General features: G+C 50.3%; 1 protein-coding gene across 2 annotated transcripts in view; it reads left to right on the forward strand.

Annotated features, from left to right (window-relative positions):
- Positions 1-7,057, forward strand: part of TIAL1 (TIA1 cytotoxic granule associated RNA binding protein like 1) — an 86,364-nt gene extending 79,307 nt beyond the window's left edge. For both annotated transcript variants that reach the window (XM_063962700.1, XM_063962701.1), the window contains 4 exons: positions 4,210-4,294; positions 4,578-4,701; positions 5,322-5,461; positions 5,543-7,057. In XM_063962700.1, coding sequence (XP_063818770.1) covers positions 4,210-4,294; positions 4,578-4,701; positions 5,322-5,461; positions 5,543-5,663 — 470 coding nt within the window. In that variant the 3' untranslated portion in view covers positions 5,664-7,057. The remainder of the gene's footprint in view (positions 1-4,209; positions 4,295-4,577; positions 4,702-5,321; positions 5,462-5,542) is intronic.
- The last annotated feature ends 14,086 nt before the right edge of the window (positions 7,058-21,143 follow it).

The raw sequence follows: 21,143 nt of genomic DNA on the forward strand, positions 1-21,143 counted from the left end.
TCCCCCCTCCCTCCTCTGTATCCCCCTGTATCAGTACAGACCCCACTCTCTTATCTGATCCCCCCCTCCCTACTCTGTATCCCACTGTATCAGTGCAGACCCCACTCTCTTATCTGATCCCCCCTCCCTCCTCTGTATCCCCCTGGATCAGTACAGACCCCACTCTCTTATCTGATCCCCCCTCCCTCCTCTGTATCCCCCTGTATCAGTGCTGATCCCACTCTCTTATCTGATCCCCCCTCCCTCCTCTGTATCCCCCTGTATCAGTGCTGACCCCACTCTCTTATCTGATCCCCCCCCTGCCTCCTCTGTATCCCCCTGTATCAGTACAGACCCCACTCTCTTATCTGATCCCCCCCTCCCTCCTCTGTATCCCCCTGTATCAGTGCAGACCCCACTCTTATCTGATCCCCCCTCCCTCCTCTGTATCCCCCTGTATCAGTACAGACCCCACTCTCTTATCTGATCCCCCCTCCCTCCTCTGTATCCCCCTGTATCAGTGCAGACCCCACTCTCTTATCTGATTCCGCCCCTCCTCTGCATCCCCCTGTATCAGTGCAGACCCCACTCTCTTATCTGATCCCCCCTCCCTCCTCTGTATCCCCCTGTATCAGTGCTGACCCCACTCTCTTATCTGACCCCCCCCCCCCCTCCTCTGCATCCCCCTGTATCAGTGCTGACCCCACTCTCTTATCTGATCCCCCCCCCTCCTCTGTATCCCCCTGTATCAGTGCAGACCCCACTCTCTTATCTGATCCCCCCTCCCTCCTCTGTATCTCTCCCCCCCCCCCCTCCTCTGTATCCCCCTGTATCAGTACAGGCCCCACTCTCTTATCTGATCCCCCCCCCCCCCCCCCCCTCCCTCCTCTGTATCCCCCCCTTTCTCCTCTGTATCCCCCTGTATCAGTACAGGCCCCACTCTCTTATCTGATCCCCCCCCCCTCCCTCCCTCCTCTGTATCTCTCCCCCCCCCCCCCCCTCCTCTGTATCCCCCTGTATCAGTACAGGCCCCACTCTCTTATCTGATCCCCCCCCTCCCTCCTCTGTATCCCCCTGTATCAGTACAGACCTCACTCTTATCTGACCCCCCCCCCCTTCTCCTCCTCCTACTCTGTATCCCCCTGTATCAGTACAGACCCCACTCTCTTATCTGATCCCCCCCCCCCCCCTCCCTCCTCTGTATCCCCCTGTATCAGTACAGACCTCACTCTTATCTGACCCCCCCCCCCCTTCTCCTCCTCCTACTCTGTATCCCCCTGTATCAGTACAGACCCCACTCTCTTATCTGATCCCCCCCCCCTACCTCCTCTGTATCCCCCCTCCCTCCTCTGTATCCCCCCTGTATCAGTACAGGCCCCACTCTCTTATCTGATCCCCCCTCCCTCCTCTGTATCCCCCTGTATCAGTACAGACCCCACTCTCTTATCTAATCCTCCCTCCTCTGTATCCCCCTGTATCAGTACAGGCCCCACTCTCTTATCTGATCCCCCTGTTTCAGTACAGACCCCACTCTCTTATCTGATCCCCCTGTATCAGTACAGACCCCACTCTCATCTGATCCCCCCCTCCCTCCTCTGTATCCCCCTGTATCAGTACAGACCCCACTCTCTTATCTGATCCCCCCTCCCTCCTCTGTATCCCCCTGTATCAGTACAGACCCCACTCTCTTATCTGATCCCCCCCCCCCTCCTCTGCATCCCCCTGTATCAGTACAGACCCCACTCTCTTATCTGATCCCCCCCTCCCTACTCTGTATCCCACTGTATCAGTGCAAGACCCCACTCTCTTATCTGATCCCCCCTCCCTCCTCTGTATCCCCCTGGATCAGTACAGACCCCACTCTCTTATCTGATCCCCCCTCCCTCCTCTATATCCCCCTGTATCAGTGCAGACCCCACTCTCTTATCTGATCCCCCCTCCCTCCTCTGTATCCCCCTGTATCAGTGCTGACCCCACTCTCTTATCTGATCCCCCCTCCCTCCTCTGTATCCCCCTGTATCAGTACAGACCCCACTCTCTTATCTGATCCCCCCTCCCTCCTCTGTATCCCCCTGTATCAGTACAGACCCCACTCTCTTATCTGATCCCCCCTCCCTCCTCTGTATCCCCCTGTATCAGTGCAGACCCCACTCTCTTATCTGATCCCCCCTCCCTGCTCTGTATCCCCCTGTATCAGTGCAGACCCCACTCTCTTATCTGATCCCCCCCTCCTCTGCATCCCCCTGTATCAGTGCTGACCCCACTCTCTTATCTGATCCCCCCCTCCCTCCTCTGTATCCCCCTGTATCAGTGCAGACCCCACTCTTATCTGATCCCCCCCCTCCTCTGCATCCCCCTGTATCAGTGCAGACCCCACTCTCTTATCTGATCCCCCCTCCCTCCTCTGTATCAGTGCTGACCCCACTCTCTTATCTGATCCCCCCTCCCTCCTCTGTATCCCCCTGTATCAGTGCTGACCCCACTCTCTTATCTGATCCCCCCTCCCTCCTCTGTATCTCCCTGTATCAGTACAGACCCCACTCTCATCTGATCTCCCCTCCCTCCTCTGTATCCCCCCCCCCCTCCTCTGTATCCCCCTGTATCAGTGCAGACCCCACTCTCTTATCTGATCCCCCCCCTCCCTCCTCTGTATCCCCCTGTATCAGTACAGACCCCACTCTCTTATCTGATCCCCCCTCCCTCCTCTGTATCCCCCTGTATCAGTGCAGACCCCACTCTCTTATCTGATCCCCCCTCCCTCCTCTGTATCCATCTGTTTCAGTACAGACCCCACTCTCTTATCTGATCCCCCCTCCTCTGTATCCCCCTGTATCAGTGCAGACCCCACTCTCTTATCTGATCCCCCTCCCTCCTCTGTATCCCCCTGTATTAGTGCAGACCCCACTCTCTTTTCTGATCCCCCCTCCCTCCTCTGTATCCCCCTGTATCAGTGCAGACCCCACTCTCTTATCTGATCCCCCCTCCTCTGTATCCCCCTGTATCAGTGCAGACCCCACTCTCTTATCTGATCCCCCCTCCCTCCTCTGTATCCCCCTGTATCAGTGCTGACCCCACTCTCTTAACTGATCCCCCTGTATCAGTGCAGACCCCACTCTCTTATCTGATCTCCCCTCCCTCCTCTGTATCCCCCCCCCCTCCTCTGTATCCCCCTGTATCAGTGCAGACCCCACTCTCTTATCTGATCCCCCCCCTCCCTCCTCTGTATCCCCCTGTATCAGTACAGACCCCACTCTCTTATCTGATCCCCCCTCCCTCCTCTGTATCCCCCTGTATCAGTGCAGACCCCACTCTCTTATCTGATCCCCCCTCCCTCCTCTGTATCCCCCTGTATCAGTGCAGACCCCACTCTTATCTGATCCCCCCCTCCCTCCTCTGTATCCCCCTGTATCAGTGCAGACCCCACTTTCTTATCTGATCCCCCCTCCCTCCTCTGTATCCCCCTGTATCAGTGCTGACCCCACTCTCTTATCTGATCCCCCCTCCCTCCTCTGTATCCCCCTGTATCAGTACAGACCCCACTCTCTTATCTGATACCCCCTCCCTCCTCTGTATCCCCCTGTATCAGTGCAGACCCCACTTTCTTATCTGATCCCCCCTCCCTCCTCTGTATCCCCCTGTATCAGTGCAGACCCCACTCTCTTATCTGATCCCCCCTCCCTCCTCTGTATCCCCCTGTATCAGTGCAGACCCCACTCTCATCTGATCCCCCCCCCCCCTCCTCTGTATCCCCCTGTATCAGTGCAGACCCCACTCTCTTATCTGATCCCCCCTCCCTCCTCTGTATCCCCCTGTATCAGTGCAGACCCCACTCTCTTATCTGATCCCCCCCCCCCCCCCTTCCTCTGCATCCCCCTGTATCAGTGCAGACCCCACTCGCTCATACATCATCGGACGCTCTGACTGTTGGGAGAGGAGGGTGGAGAGAGATGATCTGTATATCACTAGTGTGAGAGTAGGCACTGCAGGACCTGCTGTATATCTGTTTGAGATGTACTAATGTGACGGATAATACCATCTTCTGTTAGATTATTACCTATCTATGCTGATTTCTAGAACACACCAGCGGCCCACAGCTGCACATGGCCAACATATAATGGTCCAGCCAGTCGCGGATCCTGCTAGCTGGGAATGGGAAGCTGCATGACATATGTTATACTCTGTGTGGTCACGTTTCTCTGCGTGAGGTAGATCATTGTGCGTTTATTCCAGATCAGCTGATGCGCCAGACGTTTGGGGTGTTTGGACAGATCATGGAAATCAGAGTTTTTCCTGAGAAAGGCTACTCCTTTGTTAGGTGAGTAGGGTCGGCTGTTGTATGGTGTACGGAACCAGTCCCTAATGCTGCCAGTTCTCATCTGTGCCCTGAGCTGGTAACAGAAGCTTATACTCCCACCTGAAGACTTTCATGTATCTTCCACTGTAACACACAAATGGTGAAATGTTGTAACTGTATTGGGCTGTAGTAACGTGTCTGCGGACTTGTACCTATAGAAACTGCTGTACCATCCTAGGCCCAGGTGCAGATTATATTGCAGGGTTGATAGTTTCTGACCGTATCTGTTCCCTGTGTGCTTTAGGTTCTCCAGCCATGACAGTGCGGCACATGCCATCGTGTCTGTGAATGGAACCACCATAGAAGGTCACGTAGTAAAGTGTTACTGGGGCAAAGAGACACCGGACATGACAAAGAATTTCCAGCAGGTACCAGACATAGTGCTGCCTGCCCTAATGCTCTGTGCCAACATGGAGGAGTACTGGGCGAGTGTATAGCCAGGGCACCTTATTCTCTGAGCCAGGATCCAGGCAGTTATAGGAAGACCTAGATCTACCAGCTGCATGTTTGTCGGGGATACCCTGAATTGATGGTTTAGGTAACTTGTCATTGGTGGGGGGGGGGGGGGGAGTAGATTGAGTTTGTCGTGTAGGTTACTGGGAACACTTTGTGTCAGCGGGAGGCAGCTGACCTTTTGTGTCGCGTATGTATTGACGTGGGGATAATCCGGAGACGAAAGTCAGTTGTCTGAGTAACCCAAACCCAGGTCTGATGAGAGTGCAGGCTAAGCCCACGTGGTGCCTGTATAAATGCAGCATTATTTGGCAAGTGATTGGATGCACAGGACAGGTTCAGCCGTACAGTGCATGGGACGCAGATGTGGCGGTTGCCCTGTGACTTGGGTTCAGGCTTTGTGGTGTAGGTGAAGTCCAGTCTGCGCAGCGAGACAGCAAATGAGTCAGATATATGAGACGGTAACGGAGGAGTGAACTGTGTACGTATCCCAGAGCCACAAATATCTGGATAACGCTGGTGTTTTCTCTCCAAGGTGGACTACAGTCAGTGGGGTCAGTGGAACCAGGTGTACGGGAGCCCCCAGCAGTACGGGCAATATGTGCCCAATGGCTGGCAAGTGCCATCTTACAGCATGTATGGCCAAGCATGGAACCAACAAGGCTTTGGAGTAGAGTAAGTCTGGCGGAGCATTGTGGGTAATGGGATGTGTATCCCTTGTCCTGTGACGGATTCCTTATCTCCCTTGTATTGTAGACAATCCCAATCCGCTACTTGGATGGGTGGATTCGGCACCCAGCCTCCACCACAAGCACAGGGCCCACCAGTGATACAAAACCCCTCAGGGTACAGTATGGCCAGTTACCAAACGCAGTGAGAAGAACTTTTCTACACGTCCGAGCCCCGCGCTGGCTCATTTACCGGAGGAAAGAAGAGGGGAATATCCACAGACACAATATTTATTTCAAGCTCAAATCGTTTTGGAACCTGTAGCTCCTGTCAGCTTTAAAGAACATTACTTTTTAGATTTCTGCTTTTTAAGAAACCCCCATTCCCCCACCCTGGAGTTCAGGACTGGTCTTAAAATCCAAGTTTCTTTTATGTACATAATAAAAGCCATTTGAGAGAGCTGGGCAGAGACTAAATTATCCAGTTGGCAAAATTCTTGTCACTTTTTAGTTCTTTTTTTTTTACTTTTTAAAGTCTCTGGCTGATTTTTAACAGGTCTGGGTTTGTGTCGGTGCAGACACGGGGGGTGTAAGGGGGCTTGCGTTGGTCCTGTCCCTAATCTAATGTCTTGATTGTGCTGCTAGTTTCCAATAATTGCTGTGACATGGCGGAATAGTCACACGTCTGGTCTGTAGTCAACAGCGCTGCCGGCTGAAGGATCTCAGATTGTCTTCTTCATAACCGCTGAACAGATGAGTCTTCTTGTTACGGACAATGACCTGCTCTCGTTCAGTAGCAATATATATATATCTGCCGTGTATATAGTAGGAAAGTTTTCTACAAGACTGTACTTGCGCACACAGCCGGCGGCCGAGCACATGATACTGTACATCCAATATGGCCGTCTCTTCAGTTCTCGGGCGCCCTGTAGCTTTATTATTTCTGTAGCGTTACCCTGAACGTCATGGGTATGAAGGACACTGTTCTCCACACGCCTGTTACTAATCTGATTTTTCTTCCTATTAATGGGACACGATGTGTGTGTATATAAACTTACCCAGCATGCTGCACTGTAGATGTGTTTTCTAGTCCTAATGGTGTTTCCAAAGTTAACTTGGGTTTGAAAGGGGTCAATGAGTTGAACCTATTCCAGGAGAAGCCTTAATTTCAGTTCTCTAAACGTTTCTTTTCTATCATCTCTCCTATTCTGACTAATTTGACTTACTATGTAAATTCTTTGTTTAAAAATGTTTTAATTTTTTTTTTTTTTAATATATAACTTTGTTTTTTTTGCTTTGCGTAACTTCATCCTGAGCTTTGTGTGGGAGGCTTTTTTTTTGTTTTGTTTTTATATTATGTTCAAGCGCTTTCTAAAACAGATGTTAATAAACCCTGTAACATGTTGCATTGTGCCGTTTTACCGGATGAAATGCGATGGTAAGAATGTAGTTGCCGGAGTGACCCGCTGGTGGTGGAGTTTGAATGGGAGCGCTTGGTGTCGCTCTGTGTGGAAGCGCAGAAACCATATTATCTTTCCACTACAATATTTTTATTTTTTTGGACCCATTTCTAAACTCCAATAAACTTTTAATGATATCAAAACCTGGTAAGTTCTTCCAGTATGACATCATTTATGTCTCCAGCGTAGGATGGTGGACCTGCGACCCATGCTTTATTAACTAATCATAGCACACTCGTTATGCAGCAACAGAAGAGTTCCTGTAATGGAGTAACTTGTTGAAGGTCAGCAGCAGACGTCCCACCAGGAACATGTCCGGTAAAGGTGTGCCGTGGTGACCACTCCACATGTAGCGTCTGCCCATATATCTCCTCTGCAGGCCCAGGAGGATGCAAACGCCGTCATGTAATGTGCCCTTAGACTTTCTTTTAAACATGCGCAGTGGTGTCCTTGTTCCATCATGTAGGAATGTGTTCATCTGGGGCAGGCCTTTCACAGCAGTTGCTCTAGAATTCCTGTGTTCAGAAAAGTTACAGCAATGGCCCTGACAGGATCCGTGGAAAGTATTCCTTCTTCATCCTCATATTATACTATTAGTAAAGGGAAATAGCATATGCCATATCACCACATGACTGCCCACTGCTCTGCCCCACCTTCCTCTGCCTTCTCCTCTTCCCCTCCCAGTCTACCTTCTCCTGCCCCACCTCCCTCTCTGCCTTCTCCTCTTCCCCTCCCAGTCTACCTTCTCCTGCCCCACCTCCCTCTCTGCCTTCTCCTCTTCCCGCCCAGTCTACCTTCTCCTGCCCCACCTTCCTCTCTGCCTTCTCCTCTTCCCCGCCCAGTCTACCTTCTCCTGCCCCACCTCCCTCTCTGCCTTCTTCTCTTCCCCGCCCAGTCTACCTTCTCCTGCCCCACCTCCCTCTCTGCCTTCTCCTCTTCCCCGCCCAGTCTACCTTCTCCTGCCCCACCTCCCTTTCTGCCTTCTCCTCTTCCCGCCCAGTCTTACCTTCTCCTGCCCCACCTCCCTCTCTGCCTACTCCTCTTCCCCGCCCAGTCTACCTTCTCCTGCCCCACCTCCCTTTCTGCCTTCTCCTCTCCCCCCCCCCCCCCCCAGTCTACCTTCTCCTGCCCCACCTCCCTCTCTGCCTTCTCCTCTCCCCCCCCCCCCCCCCCAGTCTACCTTCTCCTGCCCCACCTCCCTCTCTGCCTTCTCCTCTTCCCCGCCCAGTCTACCTTCTCCTGCCCCTCCTCCCTCTCTGCCTACTCCTCTTCCCCCGCCTAGTCTACCTTCTCCTGCCCCACCTCCCTCTCTGCCTTCTCCTCTTCCCCGCCCAGTCTACCTTCTCCTGCCCCACCTCCCTCTCTGCCTTCTCCTCTTCCCCGCCCAGTCTACCTTCTCCTGCCCCACCTCCCTCTCTGCCTTCTCCTCTTCCCCGCCCAGTCTACCTTCTCCTGCCCCACCTCCCTCTCTGCCTTCTCCTCTTCCCCGCCCAGTCTACCTTCTCCTGCCCCACCTCCCTCTCTGCCTTCTCCTCTTCCCCGCCCAGTCTACCTTCTCCTGCCCCACCTCCCTTTCTGCCTTCTCCTCTTCCCACCCAGTCTACCTTCTCCTGCCCCACCTCCCTCTCTGCCTTCTCCTCTTCCCCGCCCAGTCTACCTTCTCCTGCCCCACCTCCCTTTCTGCCTTCTCCTCTTCCCGCCCAGTCTACCTACTCCTGCCCTACCTCCCTCTGTTTACTCCTCTGCCCAACCCCCCTCTCTCTCTGCCTGCTGTGGCCCACCCCACTTAACTGTGCCCTGCCTTGCCACCTCACTGTCTACTGGTCTGCCCTACCTCCCTCTCTGCCTTCTCCTCTTCCCCGCCCAGTCTACCTTCTCCTGCCCCACCTCCCTCACTGCCTTCTCCTCTTCCCCGCCCAGTCTACCTTCTCCTGCCCCACCTCCCTCACTGCCTTCTCTTCCCGCCCAGTCTACCTTCTCCTGCCCCACCTCCCTCTGTTTACTCCTCTGCCCAACCCCCCCCTCTCTCTCTCTCTCTCTGCCTCACCTCCACTTCCCTCTCTGCCTGCTGTGGCCCACCCCACTTAACTGTGCCCTGCCTTGCCACCTCACTGTCTGCTGGTCTGCCCTACCTCCCTCTCTGCCTTCTCTTCCCCGCCCAGTCTACCTTCTCCTGCCCCACTGCCCTCTCTGATTACTCCTCTGCCCAATGCCCCCCCCCTCTCTTTCTCTCTCCTGCTATATAACGGTCTGGCCCGCCTACCTAGCAGTGAACTGTTGGGGTGCACCCTGGGAGTATGCGTTCCTGATTAGAACAGGAAGTGTAAAGTAACTTGGCAGGGAGTAGGATTAGATTACAAGACTAATGTGTCGGTAAAGGCTTCTTATAGGGCGTGTAGATTTCCCATCCACTAGGTAGCTGTGATTGTGGCTAGAAGCAACCTCTTTGGTGTAAGTCACCTCTTACAGAGGTCCAGTGGCCCCTGTGGAATTGGAGAAAGGGATTTATCGGTAAGTACCAAAATCCTGATTACAGCATCAATAACTGGACTATGTTCCTGAAGTACCATAAAACGTTGGGTTCCAGTGTCTGATGCCAGTCGGGACTAAGCGCAGACCCTTGAACTAGTCAGAGATGGACCTTGCTCTAGTTCTATCTGCAGCGAATGTGGAATGGTAGCAATATACTACATAAGGAAGAGTTTTGTTCTCTGCTACATTGTTAGAGACTACCTTCCATCTTAGGAACAGCGCTCAACAACTGCACCCTGATAGATAGAACATGTTGCTTTGGGTGAAGAGTTGGTCCCTGGTGCAGAAGACCTGATGTAAGGGCAGAGCCTGCCTAGAGGCTGTTGGAACCTCGAGTCACTGCAAGCTATTGAAGAAACCAAAATGGAAGAACGCGTATAACCTCTGCTGTTCTCATAACTTCATGTAGTGTGGGCAATAAATGGAATGTTCACATTGTTAACAAATATAATACGTATACCCCTGGTACCACCTTCTTTCATGCAGTAAAGCCTTTAAAGACATCAACTTTTACCTTCTCCTTACTGAATGCAAGTAGCAGGGATGTGACATCATGAAATGGACGCAATGTCATTCAGTTCTATTCCCGCCAGAGAAAGGCAAGTAGCTGTTCTAAGGATGACATGGAACGTGCAGCTGAGGATGTCATTCCCTCCGTTTCCTCTTTTTCAAAGTATTCTCCAGAGGAGCCTATGCAAAGTTGCATGCCCTCAAACCGCTTGGTGAAGCAGCTGGACCAGTTTAAAGTAGGTATGTCTAGATGCTGGATCAATGTCGCTACTGGTGCCTCAAAACGTCTCCCACACATCTTGCGCTTTATTTGTGGGAACACAAGTCGCAGGGTGCCAAATCTGGACTGTACGACAGATGTCCAAGCTCCTGGATGCATTCATGGGCCAGAAAATCCACCACTTTCCTGGGCAGGTGCATTGCTGTGCTGGAGAAGGCCACAAGCGCAAGTTCTTGGATGGCGCCTGGAAATGCACTTGCAGCAAGCATTGGTTGGTGCACCAGTCCCCAGTGATTGTGCGCTGGTACGGTAGCTACATGACCAGTCTTAGCTGCGAAACCAGTCACCATTTACTTGGCCACATGGCGCTCATGTTGGAAATTCTATGGTGGCGCACCTCCAGCTGGGGACAACAGTCTATTTAGTCTTGGGGGTCAAAACTGTAGATCTAGAATTTATCGCCACTGATAATCTCCCAGAGTTTGAGCGACTGCCATCAAATAGCCGGCATATTGCGGCACCAAGTCACCCGAGCCGCCTCCTGCTCTCAAGTCAGATGATGGGGCACTCAGCATACAGAAACCATGCTCAAGCCAAGCTTTTTTGTGTAGTTTCAAGCAGATAGATGCCTACCTCCTTCTCTAACTGAGCCATGGTCACCCTCGACTGTGGCCCGCACGGCAGCAACGTTGTCTTTGGTGACGGCGCCAAACTTCTGCAAACCACTCAAACGCAGAGGTGCAGGATGGTGCTTCCTCCACAAAAGTATCTCGCAGGTGCTTAGAAAGCTCCTGCTGCCGCAGAACACTCTTGTAGTGGTAGAAAATCATGGATCTCCAGTGGCTTCTGCTGAGCTCCATAACGAGTTTGTGAAGGAAGGGAACATGCGGACATCTTCGGTGTGCTGCTTATATACAGGCTCTGTGCCCAGACATTTCACAGGAACTCTAGTCTGAGATTACAGGTCACAGCCAGATTGTGTCTACCTATGCACTGCACAGCCGGAGACTTATTGCACACCACTCATATATAAATTGTATTTCAAAACATTAACATTCTTGGGTAAACCAAAATAGTTGTATTGTTTATTTCTTTTTCATCCACTAGGGGTCACTGGAGTACTCTTGGGATATGGACGGCTTTAGCAGAACAAAGGCACTGAATATTTAAATTTAGAACTCTCCACCCCTCCATATCCCCGAGTACCTCAGTGTTTTTTCTGTGCTCACAGCACTAACAAGGCTTGTGTGGAGTTCCCACACTTAGTTGAAGATTTTATTAATTTTTAATTTTTACTTTTACTTTTTCACTTAGCACATCCCTTCCCAGTTTCTGTAAAAACATGGGTCCGGGATAGTGCCGCTGCACGGACAGCGCATGGCGTGTCTGTCCTCACAAAGAGCACCCTCACAGCCACAGGCAGCCCACTGCCTCCTGCAACAGCTGGACGGAGCTTACAGATAGAAGCCCCGTCGCAGCCATAAACTGAAGAGCTCGGAGCTTACAGATTGAAGCCCGTCGCAGGCCTCCCTACAACAAGGTATGCTGGGGAAACGGGGCGGTCAGCGCAGGCTGCCGCCCTGCTGTGTGGGGTCCGTGTTGTAATGCCGCCCGCTCACCGCCGCTCATACTGCCGGCCCGCCCCAGCCGCTCCGTCCAGTCGCTCCGTCCGCCCGCCCCTGGCGCTCCGTCAGCGCTGTATTGCAAGTGCCAGCGCTCAGAGGGGAGACCCGCCGCATCTCGGCTAGCGACGCCGGAAGCCGCTACGCGCGGCTCCGGCCAGCCGACCTCCGCTGCTCTGCAATAAGTGTCCCTCGCCTCCCTGCAATGAGCTTCCCGGCTCCCCGCTGACACACAGCGCTACAGGGAGTACAGGGGGAAGGGGGGGGGGGGGGGGACCTGGCTGATTACAGCGTGCTGCAAGGGGGAAAATGTAAGGGAAAGAATAGCATGACAGGCTGCCATATCTATAGGTGGTATTAATAGAGAGCCTATATTTCTCTGACGTCCTAGTGGATGCTGGGGACTCCGTAAGGACCATGGGGAATAGACGGCTCCGCAGGAGACTGGGCACATCTAAGAAAGATTTAGGACTATCTGGTGTGCACTGGCTCCTCCCCCTATGACCCTCCTCCAAGCCTCAGTTAGATTTCTGTGCCCAGCTGAGCTGGATGCACACTAGGGGCTCTCCTGAGCTCCTAGAAGAAAGTATAGTTTAGGTTTTTTATTTTCAGTGAGACCTGCTGGCAGCAGGCTCACTGCAACGAGGGACTAAGGGGAGAAGAAGCGAACCTACCTAAGTGGTAGCTTGGGCTTCTTAGGCTACTGGACACCATTAGCTCCAGAGGGATCAAACACAGGACCCGACCTCGTCGTCCGTTCCCGGAGCCGCGCCGCCGTCCCCCTTACAGAGCCAGAAACAAGAAGGTGGTCCGGAAAATCGGCGGCTGAAGACTTCTGTCTTCTCCAAGGTAGCGCACAGCACTGCAGCTGTGCGCCATTGCTCCTCATGCACACCACACACTGCAGTCACTGATGGGTGCAGGGCGCTGGGGGGGGGCGCCCTGAGCAGCAATAATAACACCTTGGCTGGCAAAACTAACACCATATATAGCCCCAGAGGCTATATAGGTGTATATTAACCCCTGCCAGAAACGATAAAATAGCGGGAGAAAGCCCGCCGAAAAAGGGGCGGAGCCAACTCCCTCAGCACACTGGCGCCATTATTCCCTCACAGCTTCGCTGGAAGGAAGCTCCCTGGCTCTCCCCTGCAGTCCTGCACTACAGAAATGGTAAAAAAGAGAGGGGGGGCACAATTTAGGCGCAGTATATATATTATAGGCAGCTATAGGGGAAAACACTCTGTATAGTGATATCCCTGTGTTATATAGCGCCCTGGTGTGTGCTGGCATACTCTCCCTCTGTCTCCCCAAAGGGCTTTGTGGGGTCCTGTCCTCTGTAAGAGCATTCCCTGTGTGTCTGCTGTGTGTCGCTACTGCTGTGTCTACATGTATGATGAGGATAATGATGTGGCGGCGGAGCAAATGCCTGTGAATGTGATGTCACCCCCTGCGGGGTCGACACCAGTGTGGATGGACTTATGGAAGGAATTACGTGACAGTGTCAGCTCCTTACATAAAAGGTTTGACGACATAGGACAGCCGGCTACTCAGCTTGTGCCTGTCCAAGCGTCTCAAATGTCATCAGGGGCTATAAAACGCCCGCTACCTCAGATGACAGATACAGATGTCGACACGGATACCGACTCCAGTGTCGACGATGATGAGACGAGTGTACCCTCCAATAGATCCACCCGTTATATGATTGAGGCTATGAAAAATGTTTTACACATTTCTGATGATACCCTAGGTACCACAAAAAAGGGTATTATGTTTGGTGAAAAAAAAACTACCAGTAGTTTTTCCTACATCTGACGAATTAAATGAGGTGTGTGAGGAAGCGTGGACTTCCCCAGATAAGAAATTGATCATTTCTAAACGGTTAATGGCTGCGTACCCTTTCCCGCCAGAGGATAGGTCACGCTGGGAAACACCCCCTAGGGTAGATAAAGCATTGACACGCTTATCAAAGAAGGTGGCACTACCGTCTCCGGATACGGCCGCCCTAAAAGAACCTGCTGATAGAAAGCTGGAAAGTACCCTAAAAGCTATATACACACACACTGGCATTATATTGAGACCCGCTATTGCATCAGCTTGGATGTGCAGTGCTGCTGCTGCGTGGTCAGACTCCCTGTCGGAAAACATTGATACCATGGATAGGGACAATATTTTGCGAACGATTGACCATATAAAAGACGCGGTCTTATACATGCGTGATGCACAGAGGGATATTTGCCGGCTGGCATCAAAAATAAGCGCTATGTCCATTGCCGCCAGACGGGGGTTATGGACTAGGCAATGGTCAGGTGATGCCGACTCCAAGCGGCACATGGAAGTTTTACCCTATAAAGGGGTGGAACTTTTTGGGGAAGGTCTTTCAGACCTCGTTTCCACAGCTACTGCTGGGAAATCGACTTTTTTGCCACAGGCTACCCCACAGCAAAAGAAAGCACCGTATTATCAGGTACAGTCCTTTCGGCCCCAGAAAAATAAGCGGGCTAGAGGCTCATCCTTTCTGCCGAGGGGCAGAGGAAGGGGGAAAAAGCTGCAGCACACAGCTAGTTCCCAGGAGCAGAAGTCCTCCCCTGCGTCCGGTAAGTCCACAGCATGACGCTGGGGCTGCTCAGGCGGAATCGGGAACGGTTGGGGCACGTCTCAGGTTTTTCAGCACACAGTGGGCTCTCTCACAAGTGGATCCCTGGGTCCTTCAAGTAGTATATCAGGGGTACAGGCTGGATTTCGGCCCCCCCCCCCCCCCGCCGTTTCCTAAAATCTGCCTTGCCGGCAACTCCCTCTGCCAGGGAGGCAGTGTTGGTGGCTATTCAAAAACTGTATTCACAGAAAGTGATCGTCAAGGTACCCCTCCTTCAGCAAGGAAAGGGTTACTACTCCACAATGTTTGTGGTACCGAAACCGGACGGTTCGGTGAGACCCATCTTAAATTTAAAAACCTTGAACACTTATATCAAAAGGTTCAAGTTCAAGATGGAATCGCTCAGGGCGGTAATTGCGAGCCTGGAGGAGGGGGATTACATGGTATCCCTGGACATCAAGGATGCGTACCTGCATGTCCCCATTTACCCTCCGCACCAGGAGTACCTCAGATTTGTGGTACAGGACTGTCACTATCCGTTCCAGACGCTGCCGTTCGGGTTATCCACGGCACCGGGGGTCTTTACCAAGGTAATGGCCGAAATGATGATACTCCTTCGCAAGAAGGGAGTTTTAATTATCCCGTACTTGGACGATCTCCTGATAAAGGCGAGGTCCAAAGAACAGTTGATAGTGGGGGTGGCACTTTCTCAGGAAGTGCTACAACAGCACGGCTGGATTCTAAACATTCCAAAGTCACAGCTGGTCCCGACGACACGTCTTCTGTTCCTGGGAATGATTCTGGACACAGACCAGAAAAGAGTGTTTCTTCCACTGGAACAAGCCGAGGAATTGTCATCTCTGGTCAGAGACATCCTAAAACCAGGAAAAGTGTCGGTACATCAATGCACACGAGTCCTGGGAAAAATGGTAGCTTCGTACGAAGCAATTCCATTCGGAAGGTTCCACGCAAGGACGTTCCAGTGGGACCTGTTGGACAAATGGTCCGGGTCCCATCTCCAGATGCAACAGCGGATAACCCTATCGGCCAGAACCAGGGTGTCGCTGCTGTGGTGGCTGCAGAGGGCTCATCTACTAGAGGGCCGCAGATTCGGAATACAGGACTGGGTCCTGGTGACCACGGATGCCAGCCTTCGGGGCTGGGGGGCAGTCACAAAGGGAAGAAATTTCCAAGGACTGTGGTCAAATCAGGAGATTTCTCTTCACATAAATATCCTGGAGCTAAGGGCCATTTACAATGCCCTAAGCCAGGCAAGACCCCTGCTTCAAAACCAGCCGGTACTGATCCAGTCAGACAACATCACGGCGGTCGCCCATGTAAACAGACAGGGCGGCACGAGAAGCAGGATGGCGATGGCAGAAGCCACAAGGATTCTCAGATGGGCAGAGAATCATGTGTTAGCACTGACGGCAGTGTTCATTCCGGGAGTGGACAACTGGGAAGCAGACTTCCTCAGCAGACACGACCTCCACCCGGGAGAATGGGGACTTCATCCAGAAGTCTTCCAAATGCTGGTCAACCGGTGGGAAAAACCACAGGTAGACATGATGGCGTCCCGCCTCAACAAGAAGTTGAAAAGATATTGCGCCCGGTCAAGAGACCTTCAGGCGATAGCGGTGGACGCTCTAGTGACACCATGGGTGTACCAGTCGGTTTATGTGTTTCCTCCTCTACCTCTCATACCCAAGGTACTGAGAATAATAAGAAGGCGAGGAGTGAAAACCATACTCGTGGTTCCGGATTGGCCAAGAAGAGCTTGGTACCCGGAACTTCAAGAGATGCTTACAGAGGACCCTTGGCCTCTGCCGCTCAGACAAGACCTGCTGCAGCAGGGACCCTGTCTGTTCCAAGACTTACCGCGGCTGCGTTTGACGGCATGGCGGTTGAACACCGGATCCTGAAGGAAAAGGGTATTCCGGAGGAAGTCATCCCTACCCTGATCAAAGCCAGGAAGGATGTCACCGCAAGACATTATCACCGCATTTGGCGAAAATATGTTGCTTGGTGTGAGGCCATGAAGGCCCCGACGGAGGAATTTCAACTGGGTCGATTCCTGCACTTCCTGCAAGCAGGGGTGACGTTGGGCCTCAAATTGGGGTCCATAAAGGTCCAGATTTCGGCTCTGTCGATTTTCTTCCAAAAAGAACTGGCTTCACTGCCCGAAGTTCAGACTTTTGTCAAAGGAGTACTGCATATTCAGCCTCCTTTTGTGCCCCCAGTGGCACCTTGGGATCTCGATGTGGTTTTGGCATTCCTGAAATCACATTGGTTCGAACCACTTAAGACTGTGGATTTAAAATATCTCACGTGGAAAGTGGTCATGCTGTTGGCCTTGGCGTCGGCCAGGCGGGTTTCAGAATTGGCGGCTTTGTCTTGTAAAAGCCCTTATCTGATTTTCCATATGGATAGGGCAGAATTGAGGACTCGTCCTCAGTTTCTCTCAAAGGTGGTCTCAGCTTTTCACTTGAACCAACCTATTGTGGTGCCTGCGGCTACTAGGGACTTGGAGGATTCCAAGTTGCTGGACGTAGTCAGGGCCCTAAAAATATATATTTCCAGGACGGCTGGAGTCAGAAAGACTGACTCGCTGTTTATCCTGTATGCACCCACCAAGCTGGGTGCTCCTGCTTCTAAGCAGTCTATTGCGCGCTGGATTTGTAGCACTATTCAGCTGGCGCATTCTGCATTCTAAATCTGTAAAAGCCCATTCCACACGGAAGGTGGGCTCATCTTGGGCGGCTGCCCGAGGGGTCTCGGCTTTACAACTTTGCCGAGCAGCTACTTGGTCGGGGGCAAACACGTTTGCAAAATTCTACAAATTTGATACCCTGGCTGAGGAGGACCTGGAATTCTCTCATTCGGTGCTGCAGAGTCATCCGCACTCTCCCGCCCGTTTGGGAGCTTTGGTATAATCCCCATGGTCCTTAAGGAGTCCCCAGCATCCACTAGGACGTCAGAGAAAATAAGAATTTACTCACCGGTAATTCTATTTCTCGTAGTCCGTAGTGGATGCTGGGCGCCCATCCCAAGTGCGGATTGTCTGCAATACCTGTACATAGTTATTGTTACAAAAATCGGGTTTTGTTGTGAGCCATCTCTTCAGAGGCTCCATTTGTTATCATACTGTTAACCGGGGTTCCTATCACGTGTTATATGGTGTGATTGGTGTGGCTGGTATGAGTCTTACCCGGGATTCAAAAATCCTTCCTTATTGTGTCAGTTCTTCCGGGCACAGTTCCTAACTGAGGCTTGGAGGAGGGTCATAGGGGGAGGAGCCAGTGCACACCAGATAGTCCTAAATCTTTCTTAGATGTGCCCAGTCTCCTGCGGAGCCGTCTATTCCCCATGGTCCTTACGGAGTCCCCAGCATCCACTACGGACTACGAGAAATAGAATTACCGGTGAGTAAATTCTTATTTAAACTGCAGTCAGCAGGCAGAGCCTATATTAACACTGGAGCATGTATTGTGACCTGCCTGTGATTATCACTGTATAATAGGCTATTGAGCCTGTATTAACACTGGAGGCATGTATTGAAACCTGCCTGTGATTATCACTGTATACTAGACTGTGATTATCACTGTATAATAGACTATTGAGCCTATATTTACACTGCAGCAGGTATTGTAACCTGTCCTGTGATTATCAGTGTAAGCATGGCATGGGGGCCATTTTAACCATGCTTCCTGTTTCTTCCAGTTTGTAATTCCAGAAGGTTCCTGCCCTACATCTCTACTCCACCGGAGGCGCAGGGGTGTTAGTGGGAATTTTGGTTCAGGTTTCACATAGGCTGCCCATGTGAACTGTATTTCGGCCATAAATATATATATATATATATATATATATATATATATTAACAAAGTCTATATATTTATCCTATTTAAAACACTCTAAAAGGTTAGGAGACACAGTACGCAATTGGCGCAAAAGGTACCGCAAGGGTACGCCCTTAGTGTAGCAGACGCTGTGCACAGGGTGTGAGCACAGGCATCGCAGACACTTACAGAATTAAACTTTAATAACTATACCTTATACAATGTACTTATACTGTAAACCCTTGTGCAGTGATAAGGTGTAAATGCAACACAGTGTAACCTTGTTAGCTTAAAAGCTGTATGAGCGTATGTGACGCTCTGAGAACCCTTTAGCAATATAATAAACACTCTAATACCGGTCTAAGGTCACAACACCTTTAAGGAAGAGAATGAACGTTCAATTGCAAAAGAATAATACAATACAAGTCATACACTACCAAAATAACATAAAATACCTAACCGAATTACTACACATAAAATACAATAACGACACGATTACATTTAAAGGGGGGAAGGAGAGAGAGAGAGAGAGAGAGATGGCTTACAACATTAATAGGAGATAAATATGTCTGCAGAGAATTTACACATGTGGGAGCGATCGCTGCGCAGTTAGTCAATGTTGAGAACCTTTGTGTTGAGAAACTTGTGCTCACCCAGGCTGGCTGTCCCTATATACACATCACACAGGAACAACACAATGGTCCCTACAATACCGCATGGGACAGAAGCTAGACTCCATTTTGGGAAAAACTCCCATGATTCCAAAGTCTGTAACATATGATTTAAAAGGGAATGCTAGCAGCCATTTTAGATTTGCAAGTCCAAACACATGGCATTCTTTAATTGACAAAGCCTATGCCATAATCACATAGCAGAAGACATAAGACTCCACTATATTCCAAAATGTCTAAGCTTCAATATAATGCATATGTTCTGATTTTACAATTCCAAACCATCTAAATCACCTTTCACAATTTCAAGCCAACACAGTATCTCAATAACCAGGTACCCTCAAGTATCAGCCTGCTATTGCTACAAGCACATGACTACAGTAACAAAAGGAAGTATGTTTTGACTTCTAACCTTCAGCAAGATGTATCATGTAAAACTACTATAATCTGTTATAAATCACCATCCATAAATGTATACCAGAGATGCTATGCTACAGATTGTCTACTGTTCCAATTCATTACAGATTTCATAGAGTATCATCCCAAACACCCAACAATCACACAACTGCACAAGCATCATTAACCTTAAGCCATTTGTATCTCCAAACTAACTATTCTATGCCAATCATTTCACAACTACTTTACCACAAACACATATTTAAACTATTCTATGCCATTTGAATTCAATACTTAGCCTTCGTAAGGAGGTCAGTCCTGGTGATGAGCCAGCCATGCTTCTGGGTGCTATGTAGCTGTGTGAGTGAGTGTGCCCTGTGATTTCCAGTGGATATATCATACCTGCATTACAGCTGTGGGGGGGTGTCAACCACAGGAAGTGTGTGTCTTTCACAGCATGTGGGCTAGCTGTATCAGTGAGCTGAGCATGTGATCTTGGTTATGCAAAAACGTTGGGTGATGACTAACAAATTCCTGTCTTGTGGGAAGCTATTGTTTGGCGAATACTGTCTCACTGTCCACTTTCAGTTGAGACAATGACATCTCAGCAATCATTCTTCTGGAGACAAACCCAGCCCCATTCGTAAACACAGGTGTTGGCTCTCCTCATTGAGTCTCAAAGCTTAGTGTAATTAAAGGCTATTGTACTCCGTCTGCGGGAAAGAAACTGATTCGGAATACAATTAATCTTCAATTACTATTCCTGTGCTTAACTATGCATAAGAACATGTGAAGCCCTCCCAACATGAAAGCTATTGTTTGGGGAATCTCTAAGGTCAAAGAGCCATCTTGAGACCCACTGATACCTGTTGAACTCAGGGGAATATTAACTTATAAAATACATTATTTTGATTAAATATGCAGCGTGCACACGCATGAAGTGCATATATGGCAACGTGCAGCGTGATATTTTTCTGACTTTGACAATATATATATATTACACACCTTAAGTAAAAATTTTACTGAGTCGTGCAAGTGTCTGTCCTTTGGCTATTGTGTTGTCTGTCTGTATAAGGAGTAAGGCTCCAGCACAGACTAAAAATAAGTTTTACTACAATGTCGGTACATAAATCTACCACATGTTCAGTATGTTTTGTAGGTTTCCACTCCGGAAGCCGGTTCATTCCCAGATCCTATGTTAAGCATTGGGAATTCAAATTGACTCCGCTCGACAGGAGCGGTAAGATCGGAGTCTCGGAAGTTACTCCGCCAGCTCTAACGGAGGAGTCTCAGCCTTTCCAAAGGTCCAACTTCACTTTGGGTACCAGGGTGTTAATTTAACTGGTCTTATAATTTAATCATTTCTGCTATGTTGCAGTCTGACAATTCTATGTCAAACCTCACAGCGCTAAATACGAGTGAGGAGGGCACATTAGACCAGCAGTCAGATAGTGCGGGTTTTGACAACCATACATTGCTAATGACCAGTGAGTCAGTCTCTGAAATTTACAGAGACTAAGGAGCCTCTAACATCTAATCTGTCGTATTTACTAAATGACAGATCTTCAATGGGCTTCTTATTTAGGATATCTTACTAAGATTTAAGTCTATTTACCCGTTTCCACACAGTGACATCTAAATTGGAGAATCCGCCATTGGTGAATTCGTCTTGTGTCAAACCTTATAAAGACCCAAGATACATTTGAGTCACTAGGGCGCTCTGTGTATGGAAACAATGACGATCACGTTATATTTATCGTTAATCACATCTGAGAAGCTGCTGAGTATCTCTGTACAGCTTCTGCTGCCGCCTGTTAGCTCGCTTCTCGCTTTTCATCGTCGCTAGTTT

This window comes from Pseudophryne corroboree, chromosome 3, assembly GCF_028390025.1.
Source record: "Pseudophryne corroboree isolate aPseCor3 chromosome 3, aPseCor3.hap2, whole genome shotgun sequence".
In the NCBI taxonomy this organism is placed as follows: domain Eukaryota; kingdom Metazoa; phylum Chordata; class Amphibia; order Anura; family Myobatrachidae; genus Pseudophryne; species Pseudophryne corroboree.